At 36.7% G+C, this 24,339-nt stretch overlaps 1 protein-coding gene across 7 annotated transcripts in view; it reads right to left on the reverse strand.

Moving 5' to 3' along the window:
* IMMP2L (inner mitochondrial membrane peptidase subunit 2) overlaps window positions 1-24,339 on the reverse strand; it is an 860,425-nt gene that overhangs the window by 802,405 nt on the left and 33,681 nt on the right. For all 7 annotated transcript variants that reach the window (XM_055314811.1, XM_055314814.1, XM_055314812.1 and 4 more), the window contains one exon: window positions 17,766-17,902. In XM_055314811.1, coding sequence (XP_055170786.1) covers window positions 17,766-17,900 — 135 coding nt within the window. In that variant the 5' untranslated portion in view covers window positions 17,901-17,902. The remainder of the gene's footprint in view (window positions 1-17,765; window positions 17,903-24,339) is intronic.

Raw genomic sequence — 24,339 nt, forward strand, 5'->3', positions numbered from 1 at the left:
GATTTGTCTCACTAGATGTACAAAATAAAATGGGTAATAATTGTGCCCTAGTCTCCGTGAAGGTTTAAGTTAGAAACGGACCATTCCTTTCAGACAAAGGATGCTTATTATCCCTTCCCCTTAATACTTGACCCCCTTCAAGAGCCAACCATCTAATTCAAAAATTACTCAAACTTTTGTCCGTAGGGCCCTTAACCTGGCAAGGGTATTAAAACCTAGAGTCACACATACATAATACTTGAATGCTAAAAGAAGAAATTCAAATCATAAGTCATCTCAGGAAATATATACTTATAAGCCCTAGTTATATCTGACACTTTATTAATAAGTACAGAATAATGGGTTCTTCATGCCTGCTCCAGGTTCCAGAGGCTCTCCCACAGGAGTATCTGGTAATATCATGAAGTTCCCACTGAGACCCCTCCTTACCAAGTCATTTGAGAGCCCTGCTCTAAACCAAACAGTCCTGGCAGCCTCTTTCTACTCACATCTGTAGACTTTGGACAGGCCCCACAGGAGTTGGGTAAGAGATATATTCTTCACATGTCCAACTTAAACTACAATAGGGAGAGAAAAAAGATGCCTTCACTACAGATGTGAAGCTATAAAAATTCATTCATGCTTTCTTTCACATATTCATTCATTCCTTCATCCCTGAAAAACTACTGAATTCCAACTCTGATAGGCACTGTGCTAGGCAATGGGATTCTTCGCTTTTGCAAATCCAGATATGGACCTGATCACATTTTATTCCGAGATCTGAGAGCCTTTTAAAAAAAATAACTTTGCTTTAATCTCACCCTCTATTTTACAGATGTACAGTTCTTCAAGCATTCCCTGCTTAAAATTAGAGTGAATATTTTCTTCTTCCTTTTGATATTTCTGTATGAAATTTCATTCACATAAAAATAACTTGTATTTCTGTAGACATTAACTTTCTTCTTTTTTCTTTAAAAAGCAGGTCCTGGGGATCCCTGGGTGGCTCAGTGGTTTGGCGCCTGCCTTTGACCCAGGGCACGATCCTGGAGTCTCGGGATTGAATCCCTCATCGGGCTCCCGGCATGGAGTCTGCTTCTCCCTCCTCCTGTGTCTCTGCCTCTATCATAAATAAATAAATCTTTAAAAATGAATAAATAAATAAAAACCAGGTCCTGAGAGCTATATTAATACAATTTATTTATTTATTTATTTTTATTTATGATAGTCACATAGAATGAGAGAGAGAGAGGCAGAGACACAGGCAGAGGGAGAAGCAGGCTCCATGCACCGGGAGCCCGACGTGGGATTCAATCCCGGGTCTCCAGGATCGCGCCCTGGGCCAAAGGCAGGCGCTAAACCACTGCGCCACCCAGGGATCCCTATTAATACAATTTTTAAATGGACTTCTACCATATTAGTTAACTTGGAAGTACAGTGAGTTGGTAATTTCTCATTCTTCTAACCTTTCAATATATTTCCTATGCACCATAGAATGACACATCACAATTTTATAGGCACTCTCATATATTACTTGTACAAATAAGTGATTACAAACTATCTACAAGGAATTTGCCAAAATAAATCTAGTCTATAAAGTGGTCCTATCCTTAGACCTGGAAATGTCACATTTGGTTAAACAATATGGTACAGGGATATTAAAAGCCATTGAAAATCTTACTACAGAAAAATATTTAAGAATATTTGGATATGGGGCACCTGGGTGGCTCAGTGGTTAAGCGTCTGCCATGATCCTGGGGTCCTGGGATCAAGTCCCACATCGGGCTCCCCACAGGGAGCCTGCCTCTCTCTCTATGTGTCTCATGAATAAATAAAATCTTTTTTTAAAAAAAAGAATATTTGGATATGTTTGGCAATATAAATTAGGTGGTAATATTTTTTTTCAAAAGGTATAATCCAAAATAGAGAAAGAAGGGAGAGTAGGTTGAGAGGGAGAAAGGAAAATTGTACAGAAAAGGATAAGAAGAATCTATAGTGGTTCAGAAATGCAAATTTTGAAGTCAAAAACCTGGGCTTAAATCTGTGTGATCTTCAACAAATTAATCTCTTTGCTCCTGTTTCTTCATCCGTAAAATGGGTAATAGTACCTTCACTATAGAGTTGTGGGGGATTTTAAATAAACTATTATATTCACAGTGAATAGTGTCCTGAAATACAGTGATCTTTCAATATTTTCCAACTATTATTATTATTATTGCAGAATAATAATGTCTTAGAGTAAGAACTAATTTTTTAAAAGTAAAACTATCTGATTTTTGCACCCTCTTATTACAAATATTTATGAAGTATGTTTTCTTCTTTAACAAATTCTTCAGTGTCTAAGCATCCCCCTAGCTCAGATCGCAATCTGAGCATCTGCCTTTGGCTCAGGTCATGATCTTAAGGTCCTGAGACTGAGCCCCTAGTCTGGCTTCCTGATCAGTGGGGAGTCTGCTTCTCCCCCAACTAATACTCTCTCTTGAGCATGCTCTCTCAAATAAATAAATAAAATCTTAAAAAAAAATGTTTCTGTTCATAGTAAGCTGGGTCCCAGAGGCCTCTTTTTAAACTAACCATCCCTTTTATTTTTCTTTCTCATTGTTTAAATTTTAATTACAGTAAACAATCATATTAGTTTAAGGTTACAATATAGTGATTCAACAATTCTATACATTACTCGGAGCTCTTCGTGATGAGTGTACTTTTAATCCCCTTCACCTATTTCACTCATCCCCCCCATCCACCTCCTCTATGGTAACCAACAGTTTGTTCTGTATAGTTAGGAGTCTGTTTTCTGGTTTGTCTCTTTTTTTCCTTTATTCATTTGTTTCTTAAATTCCATGTATAAATGAATTGATATGGCATTTGTGTTTCTCTATTTCGCTTAGCATAATACTCTCTAGCTCCATCTATGTCATTACAAAATGGAAAGACTTCATTCTTTTTAAGGCTGAGTAATATTTCTTGTGTGTGTGTGTGTGTGCATATATATTTAACACTTCTTCTTTACCCATTCATTTATTGATAGACACTTGGTCTGCTTCCATAATTTAACTGTTATAAATAATGCTGTAATAAACTGAGGGGCCTATATCCTTTTGAATTAATGTTTTCATTTTCTTTGGGTAAATACTCAGTAGCACAATTGCTGTATTACATGATACTTCCATTTTTAAACTTTTTGAGGAATCTTTCATACTGTCTTCCAGAGTGGCTGCATCAGTGTGCATTCCCATCAACAATGCATAAGGGGCTCCTTTTTCTCCACATCCTCACTAACACATTGTCTCTTGTGCTTTTGATTTAAGCCATTCCAACAGGTGTGAAGTAATATCTCATTGTGGTTTTGTTTTGTATTTCCCTGATGAATGATGTTGAGTATGTTTCCACGTGTCTGTTGACCATCTGTATGCCTTCTTTGGAGAAATGTCTGCTCATGCCTTCTGAGGCATTTTTTAATGGATTGTGGGGTTTTTTGGTGTTGTGTAAGTTCTTCATATATTTTGGATACTGACTATATGTCCTTTGCAAATATCTTCTCCCATTCAGTAGGCTGTCTCTTAGTTTTGATTGTTTCCTTTGCTGTGCAGAAACTTTTTATTTTGATGTACTCCCAATATTTTATTTTTGCTTTTGCTTCATTGTCTAAGGATATATCTAGAGAAATGTTGCTGGAGCCAATGTTAGAAAAATTACTGCCTGTGCTGTATTCTAGGATTTTTATTTCAGGTATCACATCACATTTAGGTCTTTAGTCAATTTTGAGTTTATCTGTGTGTATGGTATAAGAAATTGGTCCAGTTTCATTCTTTTGCATGTAGCTGTCCAATTTTCCCAACACCTTTTGCTGAGGGGACTTTTTCCCATTCATATTCTTGCCTCCTTTGTTGAAGACTAATTGACCATATACTGGTAGGTTTGTTTCTGGGTTTTCTTTTTTCTTTAATATTTTGTTTATTTATTCATGAGAGACACACACACAGAGAGAGAGAATGGCAGAGACACAGGCAGAGGGAGAAGCGGGCTCCATGCAGGGAGCCTGATGCGGGAGACTCAATCCCGGGTCTCCAGGATCATGCCCTGGGCCGAAGGCAGGCGCCAAACCGCTGAGCCACTCAGGGATCCCCTATTTCTGGGTTTTCTCTTCTGTTCCATTGATCTATGTGTCTATTTTTGTGCTGGAACCATACTGTTTTGATTACTACAGCTTTGTAGTATAACTTGAAATCTGAAATAGTGATAACTTCAGTTTTGTTTTTCTTTTTTCAAGATTGCTGTGACTATTCATGGTCTTTGGTGGTTCCATGTAAATTTTGACCATCCCTTTATGTATTCACCAATTCAAGTTCCTCAAAACTCTGTTGACTTCCTATTCATCTGATTGACATTCACTCCATTCCCATATAACTATATTCATAACTCTTTGCAAACTAGAGCTCTCTCTACTTTGTCAGGCTGCTGTGGTACAAGGACCTTCAGAATCTTACACCATTATAATCTCTTTTGTCTGGCTAAAAGGATCTACTCAGTCACACCTTAAAGCTTTCTGAGGTCTTACCAAAGAGTCTTCCAGTCAACATTTGATATTTACCCCAGGCCACTTTTTACTTTGAGGATCTTTGTCTGGCAGAGACTGCTAAAGAAACAGTTTTATTTTTTAAAACAGAAATTGCTGGACACCTTGTATTCCTCTAAGTTCTACTTTAAGTTCATTTCTTTCTTCCTATACCTTGTACAAAGCTATAAGTAACCAATTGACAATGTCAATATTCTGCCTAGAAATCTCCTTAGCCAGATCCATAAATTTGTTAGGTACACCTTCTATATTCCGAGTTCCTACAGGTAAGTTTCTCAAACTGTTTCAATGCCATGAAACATGGTCACCACTATTCCAGTCTCCAAAAACAGCTTCCTCACCACCTTTCCAGCTTCTAGTAACAGTTGTCTGTCATTTGTCCAACTTTTGCCAATAATCTCCTAGCATTTTTCCAGCCCCCCACTGCTACCCAGTTCCAAAACCAATGCCATCTATTTTAGAATTTTGTTTTGGCAGCACCTCCCTAAAAATGGCAATTTTTGTTTGGGTTACCTATTGCTTCATAACAAACCACTCCAAAACTATCAGTCTCAAAATAACAACCATTTATTCACTCATAATCCTGCAACATAGGTTTCACTCAAAGGAGCAGATCCTCTGCCTAAGGCCATTCACGTGGCTGCAATCATTTGTGACTTGAAAAGGGCTGGAAAGGCCAAGGTGGCCCTATTCACACATCAAGCACTGAACTGGGGCTCCCTGGCCAGGATGTTTCACTTGTCCTCCAATGCCCCCTCTAGCAGGACAGCCTGAGTTTCTTACATGTTCCCAGTTCACAAGTACTGACCAAGTTTCCACTTGAGTAACATCTGTTGATGCCCAATTGGTTAAAACAAGCCCATATGGCCAGATTCACTGTGGAAGGGAACTTTGTAAATCAATGAGGGAGCTGTGTTTCACTGAGGAGTCATTACTGTAAAAATCTACACATCTCCCATGCTAAGTAAATGGGCCATTCTCTCAGGTGACACTCTATGCTTCTTGGTCATTTTAAAAACTACAGATGGGTGCCTTGGTGGCTCAGTCAGTTAACGGTCTGTCTTCAGCTCAGCTAATGATCTCAGGATCCTGGGATCAAGCCTCACATCAGGCTCCCTAATAATTGGGAGTCTGCTTCTCCCTCTTCTGCTTCACTCTTCCTGCCCAACCCCTGCTCATGTACACTCTGTCTCAAATAAATAAATAATAAAATCTTCAAAAAATATAAATAAATAAATAAATAAATAAAACTACAAAAAAAGAAAGATGGTTTATATTCATAAAAAAGAAAGAAAGAAGATTAGCTGGCAAAATAAAAAACTGAACAAAAAAGTTAAAAGATAAACACTCTTTAAGCTATAAAGTACAGCCCACACATTTAAAAGTTAAAGTAGCGGGACACCTGGGTGGCTCTGGAGTTGAGCGTCTGCCTTTGGCCCAGGGTGTGATCCTGGAGTCCCGGGATCAAATCCCACATCAGGCTCCCTGTATGGAGACTGCTTCCCTCTCTGCCTATATCTCTGCCTCCCTCTCTCTCTGTCTCTCATGAATAAATAATTAAGTGAAATCTTTTTAAAAAATTAAAAAAGTTAAAGTAGTAAGATAATATAAAATCAAAACTAGAAGAAATTAAAAGCACAGTCTACAACTAGAAAGAAAAATCAAAATGAAAAGTATAAATTGATATAACTATTGATGCAAGAGATTAGAAGCAATAAAATAAGCTAAAACTAGCATAAATATATAGAGAATGAAAAATGTATTTTTTAAAGGTACTAAAAGTTAGAATTCAAAAGCTTAACACACTAAGACAATCAGGAGTTTTGAAGCAAAAGCAGTTTCCAGGTCTGGCAAATGCCCCCAAAATCTGCCCTACCCAAGAGTTGGGATTCTCTACAACCAAAGGTTTCTCAAACGTATTTTTTTATTAAAGCATAATTGAGACATAACATTATATTAGTTTCAGATGTACAACACAATGATTCAACACTTGTATACACTGTAAAATGATGACCCCAGTAAGTCTAGTTACCATCCATCACCATACATAGTTATGAAATTGTTTTTCAAACCTGAGTATTTACAGACCTTGTCACAATGCAGATTCCAAGGTCCTAGTAATGATTCCATTTTCATAGAACTGGGATCGGGCTCAGGAACTTTAATGAATAAGCACCCCAGGTGATATTAATAAAAACCTAAAAATGGCACTAACTGTCAAAGGGCTTTCTCAGACCATGGGCCTCCTTATCCTTTGCATTGCATTTACAGCTTGAAGCCCTTAGGACAAGCCCACATTTAGAATTCCAGATTCAAAAGCTAACATCCTCCTTAGCTATAGCTCAATTTGAGCAGCTTCACCCTTTCAAGCCTCTCTCCAGCAATAAAGCAGCTTTTTTCAAATTACAGGTCATGACCAATGAGTGAGTCATAGAATCAATTTAATGGGATGCAACCAGAATAGAAAATATCAGAGGGCACTGCACATAATGATGGTAATTACAATTTTAGTATTGTTACATGAAACTTCTGTTTCAGTTGTGTGTGTATAGGTACAATGAAAAACTATATTACTTAATGAGTCATGAGCAAAAAGGTTTGAAAACCTCTGCCATAAAGAATATGATGGATTCATCAAGAAGCTAAAAAGTTTTCAGGTGAAGAGTGCAGAAACACCCTCAAAGTCAAAGAAAAAAATTTTAATGATGATAATTTCATTTCATCATATTTCTGTAGGGTTTAATTATTCAAGCACTTCAATGCTTCAAAGAACAAATTTAATATGCATTTATTCAGCATCCCTCTGAATGGGTAGGTGAGAGGAATATGGTTATTTTCTTTTAGAAGCTTACAAAGTAGAGTTAAGCATTAACCCATGAAATAACTAGAAGATTACAAGACAATACAAAACATGTATAATCATGAGTTAAATTTACAGTGCTGTGGGATTTCAAATAAATGAGTGACAGAATTAGGGAAAGTTGCATGAAGAAGATAGGACTGGAGTTTAGCCTTAAAGGGAGCATAAGGTAAAAAAAAAAGCAGAGAGGAAAAGGTATAGTAATAAGTCTTGTTATATAGCCAAATGAGGCTAATGCCTGTAAAAAGAGTCTCAAACACTTGGCATATAACACAATAGTGAGTACACATACCATACTCAGTCATTCAGAAACCCAGGTTCTTTCTATCATATAGATCCACCATCTCCTAGGGCCTCAGAGCCAGACCAAGTCTGGAAATGGCAACTTACTTTTCATCCTCTTTCTATTGTCCAGAACTCAGCCCCATTTTACTAGTAGAGAAGGCAAATAATATAGCCTAGGATCAAAATGGAGTGCCTCCATTCATTGCTAGTACTTTCTCTTACAACTAAAGTATCCCAAACATAATACAAAGAACAAATAGAGGAAGACTCTGAAAGATGGAAAGAAGACAAACTGGAGGTTAGAGACAGTAGGACTTGAGGAATGACACTGTGGCAAGTTCCCTGGATTCTTTTTTTGCTTCTCAGATATCCTAGATAAGGTACTGAAGAAGCCTGCAACCAGGAGCCACCAGAACAGGCAGAACAAAAAAAAAAAAACTTAAAGAAAAGCTTACTTTCTAGCCACAGGGCCAGGAAAAGGATGTCCAAGGATGGAAAACACTTCTAATACCTATCTTAATCCCGACAAACACCAAAGAAAACCCTGCCCCAATACCAGATGTTAGTGGGCTGAACAGGAAACTGGGGTTAAAACAGCATCAATGAGACTGGGTACATTCCCTTCACTTCCCCCTGTCCTAGAACAAAGAGGTAGAATGAGAATGCAGGACATGTTAGTCAACACACACACTATCATCTAACCCAGGATAGTTTGATAATCTCTTTAAAATGAAATATAAACGTACCATACGACTTAGCACGCCATGCCTAGAAGTGTTATTCACAATAATGAAAATGTGGAAACAACCTAAATATTCATCAGCTGGTAAGCGGAAACGTGGGAAAAAAAATCCATACAATGGAATTATTTTTGATAATTAAAAAAAAAACCTATTGATATATGGTACAACGTAAGTAAACCTCAAAACACATTATGGTAAGTCGAAGAAGCAAAACATAAAACACCACATATTGAATGGTTCTATTTGCAGAGAATGCCCAGAAAAGGCACAGGTAAAAATAAGAATTAACTTAAGACAGACATGAGGGATCATCTTGAGGTGGATGGAAATGTTCTAAAAGGTGATGATTACATAACTCCATAAATTTATTAAAAATTACTAAATCATTCACCATGGATAAATTCAATGATACATAAATTATACCTCAATAAAACTTTTTTTAAAAATAGACAGAAGGGTACAATGAACTACCATTTTACCCATTACCTAGTGTGCACAGTTATGAAGTCATGGCCAAACTTGTTTCATCTATACCATCATTCCATTCTTCTTCCTCCCATATTACTATAATGTAAATCTCAGCTATTATACATTTCATTGTAAATTTTATGTGATGAGTACAGAATTTTTTAAACTAACCACAATACAATTTTTATACCTTAAAAAAATATAAAGGGCAGCCCGGGTGGCTCAGCGGTTTAGCGCCGCCCTCAGCCCAGGGCGTGATCCTGGAGACCCGGGATGGAGTCCCATGTCAGGCTCCCTGCATGGGCCTGCTTCTCCCTCTGCCTGTCTCTCTGCCTCTCTCTGTGTCTCTCATGAATAAATAAATAAAATCTTAAACATACACACACACACACACACACACACACACACAAAACACACACATATAAAAGTACAAGTGATAAAATGGAACTTGGTCATTTTAAATAATCTTTTGTTGTTTTCTCATATTTTCAATTTTGTCTTTTATTTCTTTGAACATATCACATTTAGCCACTCATCGTTCTAATACTAGACTTTAAGGTCCAACTCTGCCAAAGGATGTTACAGACTCTCACTTGTAATAGCGATCTTTGCCTTGTGTGATATTTTTACTGTGAGATCATGTCTATCAAACATTGTATGTGCCCAGGAAGATTGGTGATAGCCCCCACTGAGTGCCTAGGCACCACTAAACCCAAGTCCAAAGAGAATGAAAATCTCAATTTAGGGTATTTCAATTGCAGTGAAGGTGAATTCAAACCTCAGTCCCGCATTTAGGGCTTTTCTCCTTTACTCAGAGTCTAGAATTTTTTTCTTGCAGAACAGATTTTGGTTTTAGTGTATGCATTCCCTAAAGATATGTCTCCTCCATAGACCTGAATTTATTCAGCATTCCTGTTCCACCTCTCTACCCTGTATGAGCCCAGGGCCTTATCTTCTGATTCCCACGTGGCTGTTAAAACCAAAAACTCTGAGTTACCCGGAATTGACAAATGTCCATAGGACAGCTGCTGGCTTGAATGCGTACTTACTATTCTGGAAATGTACTCCCCCTTATTTGTGGTCTCAGATCATTTCCATCATTTCCCTCACCTCCCTGCAAGGTCACTATGCATTTTTAAAGATTTTTAATGTTTTATTTATACTTTTTTATGAGTTTTGCATTGGGAATATTTTCTAGATATCTACTCTGCTGTATTTCCACAAAGTGAAATCTAAATCCTTTTATGAGGTCTAATTATAAAGTTTATAATCTTCAGTTTAAAATCGGGCATTTTCTATAAACCTGAGTTTCAAAGTTTGAAATGCTTCATCTCCCACTATAACATTAAGTTCTACCTTTGTTTTAATTCCTAATGTATACAGAATGATCCCAAAATTAAGTAACTTACCAATTACACCACTGCATAAACAAAAATAAAATGGAACAAAATAGCTCTGTGAGCAATATTATAGGAAGGTATTATTAACACAATAGTAATAAAGCATGACTTTTATTAATTATCATTTAGTAAAATGGAAAGCATTACCAGAGCTAGCTGGAGTCAGTTCTAAAGCTTGATGGCTATGTGAGTTTAGGTAAATTACCTCAAATGTTTAGCCTCAGTTTTTTTTTAAATGTGCAGTTTAGAACTTGGGTCAATATCCTTTAATGTAGCAAAAGTCCTATCCAAGGGAATCTGAAGAAAGTATTACATTTAAAATTATGTAAAAGATAAGCATTAATATGCCAATCAGCAATGACCATGATTCAGAAGAGTATACAAAAGTTTCATTAAAGGGGCATGATGTACCCAACTTAAATGGCTCAATAACAATGTTTTTGTGTATGTAGATACATACACAGGTATGTACATGTGTGTATACAGAGAGACATCAATACCTATGTTTGAGAGAGAGAGAGAGAGAGAGAGGGAGGGAAAAAGAGAAAAGGAAGAAAATAACATAAATGTGACAAAATATTGAGAACCCGTGGGAGTTCTCTGTACTACTCTTACAACTTTTCTGTAAGTCTAAAATTACTTCAACATCTTTTTTAAAAGTGTTATAAAGTCAGCATTTAAATAACAGATATAACCCTGGCTCCATAAAACAGAAGCATACTGTTCTTCTATCATGGGAAGTGAAGGAAATCCATGAAGGGACATTATAAAGTTATCACTCACCAACTGTTTCGGTTTCACATATGTTTGTTGCTATAAATACAAACTGATCTATTTGAATTCTCTATTAATGACAGGTTGCAGAACTACATAAAAATGTAGAACATCCTGAGGGGTAAACACCTTAGGTGAGATTTTTGAGCCAAAGGTAATTTGGGAAGGAAGCTCACACATAAGCTGAAAAAGCATTCCAACATTAATTCCTGGCTTCCTCCAAAGTCAGCCCCAGACGGCCAAGGGGAGTAAGAACACAGAGCATTCAGCATCACAGGAAATGTGTGCCCGGTGGTTCTCAGCATCTTGGAAGTGCAAATTCAGCAGATAACATAAAACTCCCTAAATCTACAATAAATTCTGGTGCGTAAGTCACAATATATCTCTTTCCTTAAGAGTCTACATTTGTATCTAGCTTCTCAGAATGTAATAATAATAATTATAAACAATGATGATTGTTGGATATTAAGCCCACTATAGATTTAAAACTTTTTAATAAAATAAATAAATGTGACAAGGAGAGAGAGTTAGCCTCTTTGCTTATGTATTTGACAGAACTTTTAATTTTAAACTCAGCAGGAAACAAGATAATGACTGTAAAGAGCCAAGAAGGAGCCTAAGAAGTTTATTACAAACCAGTTTCTTCAAGATCATTTGCAGGTAGCTGAAAGTCAAGACAATTTTGAGCCAATGAAAGTGTGTTACTGATTAGTAAATACCTCAATGCTGATTAAACTCTATTTTCTCTCCCATTCTCTAACTTTCTAATATATTCTGCATAAATCTTTCTCTGAAGTCTGAGCTAGAGAGATAGAATTGTGGAGTAATGTTTTCAAGTATTTTCCCCTCTGGCTATGCCAACTGGAAAAAAGAAGACAGTATACTATATAAAAATTTTGTAGCAATTACAACAAAAACAAGACAATGATACCTACAGTTATTTCCTTCACTTACTTCTTAAAGTCTTAAATCTTAATTTTAAATGTAGAAGGCATACACCTTTTATAAGAACCAGTGACCCTACGGCAGGCATTCTCACTCAAATAAAAATCTAAAACTCTGGTGTGAGGTCATTAAACTATTCCTAGGGCACCTTTTTTACTCTAAAAGCCTCAGTAAGCGATTGAACTTCTAATTTGAATAATTGCATTCCACCAACATAAATTCCCTCTGTAGTTTCAACTGTATGCAGTATCAGTCTCCATTTCCTGAGTTAAATTAATGTTGAGTAATGTGGTGCTTCTTTTAAAAAAAAAAAAAGTGCATCTACTTTCATAGTAACCTTTCAGCAACTAGTAGAAGTGATTCATGCGCAGTAGAGGGGAATAGGTCAGTATGAATAATCATTAAGCAACAATTTCTGCCAGCATTCCCTGTGTGCAGAGCATTGCTAGAGGTATATCTCATCTAATAAAATAGATATATCTATATAACTTTATTTTAAAAAATCAAGTGTTTCATAAACAATCCTATTTCCCACTGAATTATATCATATCATTAAAAACTTTATTTTCATTTATGACTTACCTTCAACTAGCTGTGAGTCCTCATGTTTCATCAACTCTATCCTTCTAGTCAGAAACCTAATAGATTATAAATTAAAACTGGAAAACCTAACCTACTCAATAGGGTTCAAAAAGTAAAGATTTCTTGTAAGAGGGGATCCTGGAAACAAGCCTCTTCTATTAAATCTCAAGCCAGCAGAATTCTAAAATGACATAAGAAAGTTCTGATGCAAAATTTGTTACCAAAGTGAATTTCCAGTGTTCCTATAACAGCATTTATTCAATACACTCCAAAAGACTGGTAATATAGTCTCTCTAATGAGATTTGATCTTTGAATCCTTGGATTTTCTTAAATAACATTTCCAAAAGTTGCAGAGTAACTTTTTAAGAAAAGCCACTCTAAAGTGATGATCCAACTGGCCCTGGGTGACTTCCAACCTAAAGACATCTAAAATGGATCAACCCATTCCAGAATTCAGTGACTCAAAATTTCAATCTATTAGTTTTGTCAGTCTTTGGCTCCAAAGATTAGGGTCATTGTAAGTAGACTCAAAGGTGAAAAACAACCCTTTATATTACCTCTGAAGTCAACTAAATACCATTGGAGTCATAGTGGCTGTGGTAGATGTACTCACCTACTCACTATTCTTCCTTCCCTCCTCACTTTTACCATGACTCCCTGATCTCATTGACTTTGGGTTTTGACATGTGACTTACTTTGACCAATGGAATGTGAACAGAAGAGTAGAAGTTCTGAACTGAGGCTTTAAGAGGTTCTGACTTTTTCCACTCACCCTCCAGTATCCTGCTATCACCCAGGAGAACATACCCCGAGCACCCCTGGCTCCTTCAGCATAGGTCTCATAATGAAATACATGAAGTGGACTGAACCAAAACCATAGTCTAGAGTGACTACAGTTAATCTATTGACTCATGTGTAAGAAATGATTGGAATGCAAGCAAATGAAATCTTAGAGTGGTTTATTTATTGCTGTAGTAAAAGTTAATACAGTGGACAACAGTAAGAGGGCTCAACATATTATTTTCTGGTACCTCTCTGTTCCAAATTAAAAATTTCCAGGTCCAGTCTCCAAAATAGTATGCTAAAGCAAACTGGTTCTCATTTCTGATGCACCAGGCATTGGTCAAATATGTCTGAGAGCTTGATATCTTCTCGTCTGAAAATGTATCCATCATTCACGATTAATAACTTTGAACCTCTCCTACTAAAGTAAAAGTACATTGAAGATGGAATCCGTACCTGATTTGCCATCCCCCTATAGGACCTAAAACAGTGTTTCACACTTTCTAGCCATTTGATAAATGACTTCCTATTCCAACTCAAAGTTACCACTGCTTTTCATGATTATCCATATCCCAAAATGACTTCCTGAGTCACAAAGTGCTTCATATATTTGAAATGACAGAAATGACTAGATATGATCTTTCCACCTGAATATACAGGTATTCTAAGGCACTACACAATGAATGATGCTAAAGACTAGTAACCTACACCAACATGAATTCCTTTGAAATGGCATAGATTCCTTCAATGAATAGTGAGATATAGAATAGGTGGCTATATGAAATATCTAATAGTGCCACACATAAAGCATGGTGCTGCCATGGAGGCATGTCAGCATTCAAGGGAGGTTTCACAAAGGGACATATCAATGCCTTCAGGGGAGCACATTTCTGTCTTGCTCTCTTTCAACATCAGCACACAACCAGAGAACTCCCTTCCTTCACAACAAATCAACCAACTGCCAAATACCAGATATAATCCTCAGGTCTCAGAGTCAGTAAAAGCAGGTGTGTTCCCATGGCCAACAAGCACATGAAAAAATACTCCACATCACTTGCCATCAGGGAAATACAAATCAAAATCACAATGAGATACCACCTCACAGCAGTGAGAATGGCTAAAATTAACAAGATAGGAAACAACAAATGTTGGACAGGATGTGGAGAAAGGGGAAACCCTCTTGCACTGTTGGTGGGAATGCAAACTGGTGCAGCCACTCTGGAAAACAGTGTAGAGGTTCCTCACAAGTTAAAAATAGAGCTACTCTATGACCCAGCAATTGCCCTAGTGGGGATTTACCCCAAAGATACAGATGTAGTGAAACACCAAGACACCTGCACCCCAATGTTCTTAGTAGCAATATCCACAATAACCAAACTGTGGAAGGAGCCACAATGTCCCTCAACAGATGAACGGATAAAGAAGATGTGGTATATACTCAATGGAACACTACTCAGTCATCAGAAAAGGTGAATACCCACCATTTGCTTTAACATGGATAGAACTGGAGGGTATTATGCTGAGTGAAGTAAGTCAATCGGAGAAGGACAATAATCATATAGTTTCACTCAAATGTGGAATATAAGAAATAGTGAAAGGGATTATAAGAGAAAGGAGGGAAACTGAGTGGGGAAAAAATTAAAGAGGGAGACTAACCATAAGAGCCTCTTGACTCTGGGAAACAAACAAAGGGTTGCAGAAGGGGAAGCATCTGGGGGGATGGGGCAACTGGGTGACAGGCCCTGAAGAGGGCACTTGATGGGATGAGCCCTGGGGGTTATACTATATGTTGGCAAATTGAACTTAAATAAAAGAAAAAAATTAAAAATAAATAAAAATTAAAAAGCAGGTGTGTTCCTTGCAGGATGCTCAAGAACTTCCAAAGATGTCCACACACCCTGCCAGCTATTTTAGTACTTGTGTCATTAGGGAGATTTCAAGACAAGAATTTTTTTTCAAATTTTTGGTCAAAAATTCTGCTGAACCCCATGGTCTAAACATGTTCAGTTCATCAGAGCTGTATGGTAGCAAAGATATCTTCAAAAATGCTTAATTAATAATCACTATATCCCATTATTGCAATTTCTGCTCCTAAATAATTTTAAGTATAATTTAGTAATATCTAATGAAATATAAATAATTATAGTTAGAAAAAGTCAAAATAATCCCCAAATACAGACCCAACTGTAATAAACATACACCTTTATTTTCTTCCCAGAACATCCTTTCCTCTTTTATTCTGAAAATAGCCTGCCTCTCTTGTGGGAAATGCCATCTTACCCTGAAGGCTGAAAGTCCCCGAGCCACAGGTTAGGGGTGTATACCTGTCTGAAGCTGGGCCAATCATGGCACCCCAGGCCACTGATCAAACTTTATCTATATTTGTATAGATAAGGGCATGTGACCAAAACTGAATAAATCACAGTCTTTTCCCAAGATCTTTCAAAGTGAAATTAAGGCAAGAGGAGAGATCTCTCTCATTCCTTAAGAGATGATTCCTTAAGATCTCATTCCTTAAGATCAGGCATCTGATCAGGCAGTCATGTGCCCTGCATTGTGAAGAAAGCTGGTCGGGGAAAAAAAGCAGCAGAAGTCAGAAACACAGAAGACTGAGCACCCTGCAGCATCCAAATCCCTGGTTCCAGTTGTCCCTGATGATTGCCACACTTTAGTCTTTCTCCTAGGTACATAATAAGCCTTCCAATAAACTCTCCTGTATATCTAACACAATTCAAGCTGTTTTCCTGTAATCAGTAGCCAAGGAAGTTCTACATAATATACCAAACAAACTACAAGGTAACAAATTTGACTTCTTGGGAGTAGGGTCAGGAACACTGTAAGAAATGTACCTGCAGCAAAATTAGTATGAGTTAATAGAATAACACTATTTAACACTTTATTCACTGCCTTCCTAACTGGGGATAAGCTTTGTCTTTTCCTAAGCCAATCAACTTCTTGTATTTTTTAGTGAATTACCTGTTAGCAACAAGCCATGAACACAGATGTTCAGTGGCTATATACTGGGCTAAAACATGAAGATTAGGATACTATGATTGCCATATGATTCTCTGGACTATCATTAGATCCAAAGTAAGAAGGCTTTGTGTTCTGGAAAAATCTACCTCAGGACAGTAATGGTTGTAAACCAAACAGCACTCACTACCAGAACTCAGGAAGAAATCGGATTTTCCATACAATAATTACATTTAAAAAAGCAAACTCATTCTAACTCCTCAAAGCTGATACCTATGCCCTTAACTAGTTCTGACTAAAACAAAAAGAAAAAACAAAATGGTTTTTCTTTATAAAACTTCAAGCTCTTACCAGCTTACATATTCATTGTACTTGTTTTATACAGTTATTTAGCACAATGTGAACTTTATACATGCTCATAATGGAAGAAAACAAGTCATATCACAAGATGCAAATTCTTCTGAATTACATAAACTTACTTACACGGCTAGGTTCAAGACACGAAGTTTAGAACAACAAAGTCTTCCCTAAGTTATTCCAGAAGACTATTTGCACATTAAATTTTAGAAATCTCTACTGCAAACTTCTTCCAGTGTAAACTAGCATTTAATCTTTTCAATCTGCAACATGCTTAAAAATAATATGTCCAGAACATATTATTCTAGACTTTTTTAGACCAGTGCTCTAGACTTTTTTACCTACTAAAATGTCTATGTATACACATATATACATACACACATATATAAACATGCATAGATATGTGTATTCATGTGCATATACACACACATATATATAGTTTGTATATATTTTCTATGTGTATATATATATTTTGGGTATATGTGTACATATATATATACTCATATATTTATATGGACATAGAGATAGATATAGCAATCATATATATATATACATACACACATATATATACACACACACACACATACACCCACACACACATATACACATACACAGTGACTGAATTTGATCCAAACCCATCCTGCAACTATACTAATTTGGTCTTAAAAGGATATTTAAGTGTGGATTCAAATATAGATAATCAAAATATCCTAAAATCCCAGGCCATATCCGCAGAAAATGGTGTCATTTAGTACAATTTCTTTAGAATCTCTACTTAGAATTCCTAAAATAAATAAAAACTAAAAAAAAATAAATAGATATAAAGAACTATTTGATAATTATGTTTATTCAACTCTATCTGTTTATAATATGACCACATTAAAAGACCTTTTAAAAAATTTAGAAAAGTTAAATTTCAGGCCAAGGCCTTTTTAAAACTTTTCAGGTCCCAGCATAGAAATAATATACAGAAATCTCATTGCTGGTACATGAGAAACCGTAAAGCATGTGCTACAAATAATGAAGCCAGATTCATTTTTACCTGCATTGATGCTCCCTCCACTCTTGCAACACAGGCCACCCGGTCCAGGAAAGTCACTGCCACAGGCACCGCCACAAAAAAACCCTTACAGAAGGCCTTAGCATATCTTCTCACCCAGCCTTGTGACTGTGCCATACCTTAAAACACACAAAAGAAAGTATGAAATTAGCTTCTAAAAAAGGTAAAAAAGAAACAAAAACAGCACAAGAAAAGTAAGAGTTAAGGAAAAACCTCATCTCTTAATATAATTAATTGTATTTAAGTATATAATTATCAAAAATACATAATATAAATATAATTAATGATTAATTATATATAATTAGTATAATCTTAGTTTCACACTTATCCCTATAAGTAGTGGAATAAATTTGACTTAAATCTCAAAGGCAAGTACACTAACTCAGGTTAATTCTCTTCAGCAACTAAAGTCCACTTGCTAACTTCAGTGGAAACTTTCTCTTCACAAAGCACTACGTTAGAAAACAAACAAGCATTCCAAAAGGAAATCCTTTCAGGTTGCTGACTATTATGGCGGAGATACTTCTTACACTCCTGAGATCTGTTCTCTTCCATAGTCACAGAAGTTTTTGTGGGACATATGGCTTCCTGGCCTCCCTTGCAGGTAAGTGTGACCAGGTGACTAAGTCTGATGAAAAGGCCTAAAAGCAAAAATGATAAACTTCTCCATTGTGCCCTGAAAAGGAAAATGTCCTCCCCTTTCCTGTTGCCCTTTTTATGATACCATGATAACAAGGTGGTAGTAGGAGCAGAAATAGCCATCTCAAGTTAAAGATGGCAAAGCAACAAGATAGAAGGGTCCCAGGTGCCCAGCACCATGGAGGCACTATAATTGTGCTGCACTGCTTACCCTTGAACTATTAAATAAGATATCTACCACCTTCCATCATGTTTAAACCACTCCTGTAAGAGTCTGTATTACAGTAACCAACCTAACCCTAACTAATACAACAATGAAATCTATGATACATCAAGAAAAAAAAATCACTGCACGTGAATTCAATACAGATAACTATGAATACTCACTCACTCTGTAACCACTTGAAAAATTTTCAGATTTTCTAGGCATTAGAAATCCCTTCATTGTCTCATGTAATTAAAAATAAAATAGTGAGAGATCAAGATATGCTACCCTACCAGACCAAATAGAGGCAAACACGGTCCAACAGATCAAGAATCTTGACGGTTGGGAAAGATAAATGATCATTTTGTTCATAGTCTTACTTAGACAAGCTCCAAGGGCTACCCAATACTGAAGGAGGTGGTGAATGGGACAGTGAGATGAGAGGTCTCTTGACCTCTCCTTTGCAGTGTGCAACTAGATCAGAGTAACTGAAAAATTCCCTTAAACAATCACAAGGCTTGTTTAGCCCTAAACCTACAGGTCAGTTTGCTTCCAAGAGATGACCTAAGGTTCAAAAGGGTCCAGAATGCAATTCACACCAAGCATATACCAGAAAGGCATACACCAGAACAGTATTTAGACTTTTCATTTTTAAGTTCCCAAAAGTCATACTTCCAATGAGAGCAGTGTTATGATAATATTAATATTAAAGACATAAAAATAAGCTAAAGATAGTATAAGAAGGAAAAGAAAAAGATTAAATATATTCATGAGCAATATAGGGAGAGGGAGGCAGAAAATAAGTAAATATAAATATATAAGTATAATTATTTACTTATTTACATAAGTAAATACCAAAAAAAAAAAAAACCAGAAATGTTTCAGTTAAATTCAGTCCAAGTACTCAGTTCTGAAGATTTACCCACTGACCTATATAATTTAAACTTGAAATGAGAGACAAGAGGAACATATAAAGAGGGGATCACTTCCAAATAGCTTCATCCAAAAGACTTCACTTCTCACTTTATTTTAAAGGAATTTTTCCTTTGGAGACACATACAAAAGAGGGTCATATGGTAATGAAGAATGCATAACCTTCTCATCCTGACAGAGCAAAAGAATTCTCCAGAGTTATCGGTATAGGACAATGGCTTTCAAACTGCTTTGCCCAGGTTTCCCACATTAAGAAATACATTCTATAGAGCAACCAAGTACTCAAGTACTCACTCATACACACATACACACACACACACACACACACACACACAAAGACTTACACATGTACCCTCAAAATACAGCAAATAGAACTGAAGTTTCACAAAACAGCACTTATCCTTATTACATAATAGCCTATCATTTTAGTCTGTTCTATTTCACCAGTTGGGACAAGATGGACGTGGGGAGACCAGATTATTCTAGTGGTCCTGAGCAAGAGATGATGGTAGGTTGGACTATGGTGGTGGGGACAGAGATAGAATAAAATGAGCAGACTGGGGTGCCTGGCTGGTGCAGTCAGTGGAGCAGGCGACTCTTGATCTCAGGGTTGTGAGTCCTAACTCCATGCTGGGCATGGAGCTTACTTAAAAAAAAAAAAAATGAGCAGACTTATGATACATACTTTGGAGGTTAAAATGACAGGATTAGACACAGGTGGGCAATGGCAGGGGAGGGGAGAGAGTTAAGAGAAGAAAGCGTCAAGAAGCAGTAGTGACCTATGAAAACACTGTGATGAAAGAGAAGAGAATAGGACAAATGTAAATAGAAAAGCATGCTCCTATATATCTGTGGCTCTTAGAATTAAAAAAAAGCAAACATGACAGAATGAAAATGTTATCTTTGCTGATTCCTTGTGTCCTGCATGCATGGACCTTCACTAAATGACTAGAGATATGTGCAGAATAGAAACTAGGAAAGCTTTTTAGAATATGATGATGCCGTAGCAACCTTGGTTATAAGGTAACATGCATGCTTACAACAAAAATTAAGGGGAAAAGAGAACATAAGTTGTATTAGAATTAAAGTCCCAGAATTTTGAGCCTCCCCTTCTTTCTCGATATCCACTCCATATACTGCCACTCCATTTGGTCACTGTGGCACCCAGGAAGGATCCAGGGCCCTGGGGTGGCCTATAACTAGCTGCGTGTCTCACCAACTTACTTTCAGGCCTCAGTATTCTTGTCTGTAAAAAGAAAGAGGCTAGATTCAATTTCTAAGGTCCTTTCTATGCCCAACATTCTTACTTCTATAAATTTTTCAATTGTTTCTCCAGGACTTCAGCAAGTACTAAAATTTTAAAAAGTCACTCAGGTTATTATTAATAAGAGACAGGAAGCTGCCTTTTAGATTTGCTGATTCCTTGTGTCCTGCATGCATGGACCTTCACTAAATGACTAGGGATATGCGCAGAATAGAAACTAGGAAAGCTTTTTAGAATATGATGATGCCGTAGCAACCTCAGTTATAAGGTAACATGCATGCTTACCTTTGAGAGTCTAAGTGTTAAAAAAAGAAAATACTTTGCTGTTATTAAACAGGTAGTTAAAAAAAAAAACAGAAGCTAGAACAAGTGCAAATCATGTCAAAGATTTAATTATAGTGAAAGCCACTGCTCATTCACTTCTTGTCTTTACAACTTCACTGCTGACCATCTCCTACACAACAAAATCAAGACAGGTATTTTTCCACCGAGAGACTCTCAAAGAGTATGTGGGAGGATGCCAATCTGAAGCTGCACAGATTCTGCCCAAACCAAGGGAAAAAATAAAGCTACCTTGCAAACATGTTGTCACTATTTTCAGAGGCTCAAAAGAAAAGATTCAGTATAGTCCTGTCCTACCTGAACTGTGAAGGACACCTATACAACATAAAAGTCAGACACTTTTAAAAGCTTCTACCACTAAAATGCTAAAGAAATCACACATAAATGAAACAAACATTACATTTCCATGTCAGGTCATACAAATAAATTGTTTAAGTTCTATGGTATTCACATTTTATTAAAGTTTATGTATTTCTTTTTCTATAGAAATTGCCAAAGAATCATCAGAATGATCTGGTCTTTTGTTCACACCTTCAATGTTTAAAACCTCCATACTAATAAGTACCTAGCATCTGTTTCCTCTGAGAAAATTTCCTTTAAGCAATGACAATATGCTACTAACACCATCCCCAGCAAAAAGGGAATAATTTTTATCAGTAACCTCATTCTTCTAATAACCATGCAAGTCATTTAGGTTCAAAACATCACTCCTGAGAAAATTGATGCGTAAGTAGTAGGCACACCTGGTTCATTGCTGAACTGAGAATATTTTTAAATAAGCTTTCAGATTCAGTTGAAATCGTATTTGCCACTTGCTATATAGCACCTGCAAGGGAAAGTTTCTTGGTGATGCTGACCTCAACCACATAATGACCTACATCATAAATGCCTCTTCCCTCCTATGACTTGCAATGGCTTGATCATGCATGAATTCATCTAAAATGATTCTTAAACTTGCTATATTTTAGCCTCTACAAAGTCACCAGTCACTCATCCATAGCAACCAGGTGGATAAATACACCTCAAGTCATCCTAATTACAAACACTATTTAAAAATTGTGTGGGAGTCTTGAAGGAAAATAATAAATTACAAGGCAGTATCTTATATAAAATGTAATCTTTCAATCATAATAATGAGCCAGTACATTTAGGTAACCAAATCAAAATTTTATTTCTAAACTCAAATCATATATATTAAACTATGAACATCAGAGAATATAAGAGCAGAGATTCAAGCAAACTGAACACCTAATTTTCAGCTAACTCAATATGTATTTATTGCTTACCTGCTATGTTTCTAGGAATTGTGCTAAGGGATGAGTACACAATGCAGAAAAAGGTAGGTGTATGGTCCTTGGTCACACAGAGCTTATATTTTCATCCTTGCTACACTGTCTACTTTGCTAGATACTGTGCTAGGACAGCAAAGGTAAAAAGACAAAGTTAAGTTCCCTCCAAGGGAGGCTTGTTACAAGTTCATAAGAAATGAGTAGATGACCATGCATGATCAGACTACCCTTCTCCATGGAGCTCTCCAGGAGCCCGTTACCAATAACCTTTGGATACAATTGGACTAACTAATGCAAGAGAAAAATAATAACTGATGAACTATTACAATTTTTTTAAATATTTTATTTATCTGTGAGAGAGAGGAGAGTGAGAACGAGCAGGGGGGAGGGGCAGAGGGAGAGGGAAGAAGCAGACTCTACTGATCAGGGAGGCCCAGGTGGGGCTCCAGGTAGAGCAGCTCCAAGTAAGGCTCGAGGCAGGGCAGGCTAGACGGAGAGCTTGAGACAGGGCTCGATTCAGGGTTCGACGTGGGGGTCAACGGGGGGCTTGACTCCAGGACCATAGGATCATGACCTGAGCTGAAAGCAGATGCTTAACCCACTGAGCCAACCAGGTGCCCCTGAACTAGAACAATTTGTTTCTACCAGAAGCAGATTCGGAAAAGTAACCTATAGAAACCAATTGAAAAAAAAATTCAGGACCACCTTGCTCCTGTCATTTAACAAACAATAGATGATAAAATAGACCATTGGTAATCTTTAGAACGTGAACTCCAGCACCAATTCCTTTATCTTTTAACTCATGTGACTTAGCAGTTCTTACTCAAAAATTCTTAGAACGGACAAAATGGTAAGAAAAAACAAAAAATAAAGAAAAACTAGCCAAAAATAATAAAGGGGATAAATGTAATGCAGTTGGACATAAAGTGAACCATGTTCTGGCAAAGATACCCAATAAAAGTCAACACTAGTAGCCTAACGAAGATAATAATAGTCCTCTGTCTTGACCTAAAACTGCTTCTTTGATAGAGATAATTGTAATTCTCTATTGGTAAACTAACGAGCATCTGGATTTCAAGAGAATAGAGATTAAAATTGATGTATTTAATTTTGAGCCAGGAATGTTTAAATGTAAATGAGTTCCACAGTTATGTTCTACTATAACTGGCATAGAGAGAAAACATCACCAGAAAACAACTAGGTTCTACAACTTCATGAGTTTTTGGTAAGGACTCCAATTTGCAAATGTCCAGCATTTATGCTCACCTTTCCCTCTGCCTCAGAAAAGGAGACCTCCCTCTGTATGAAGAAAAGCCAGCACTGCTCTGCAGAGGGAACATCAACAAAAGAGGGAAAGACAGTAGAAAGTTGGTGGCCTCTGAATCTGACTTCAATTCAAATCATTATTCAGTCATGCAACTTTGGACATATTACTTCATCTCGTTGAGCCACAATTTTTTCATCTGAAAAAACCTGCAGGGTGTTTTGGAGATAATAAAACGTTCACACATGTTGTTCTGTTTAAGAAAGCATTTGTATGAAGAAAAAAGAGTCCCACAAAGCTACTATCTGAATACAGTATATTGGAGAACAATGGCTGGAACATCAAATAAAAGGTATTTCTTCAGGTAAAAGCATTAGCCATATCTAAAGAAAGGGACTAGCTATAACAAATTGAAAAGGGACAAAAGACTTAAGGATGTCTACTGCATGCAATAAAACCAGTAAAGCCTATCTTCTAGGTAATGGGATGTCTACTAAACAGAGTGATGCTTTTATTCTGCTTTGAACTTAATCTTGTTCTAGGATTTAACTAGTTAGGGACTATCATATTTACTGATATTGGCTAGTTAACAATTATGAAGTGCCAACATTGTAGCACTG

Source organism: Nyctereutes procyonoides, unplaced genomic scaffold (genome assembly GCF_905146905.1).
Source record: "Nyctereutes procyonoides isolate TBG_1078 unplaced genomic scaffold, NYPRO_anot_genome, whole genome shotgun sequence".
NCBI classification, from domain to species: domain Eukaryota; kingdom Metazoa; phylum Chordata; class Mammalia; order Carnivora; family Canidae; genus Nyctereutes; species Nyctereutes procyonoides.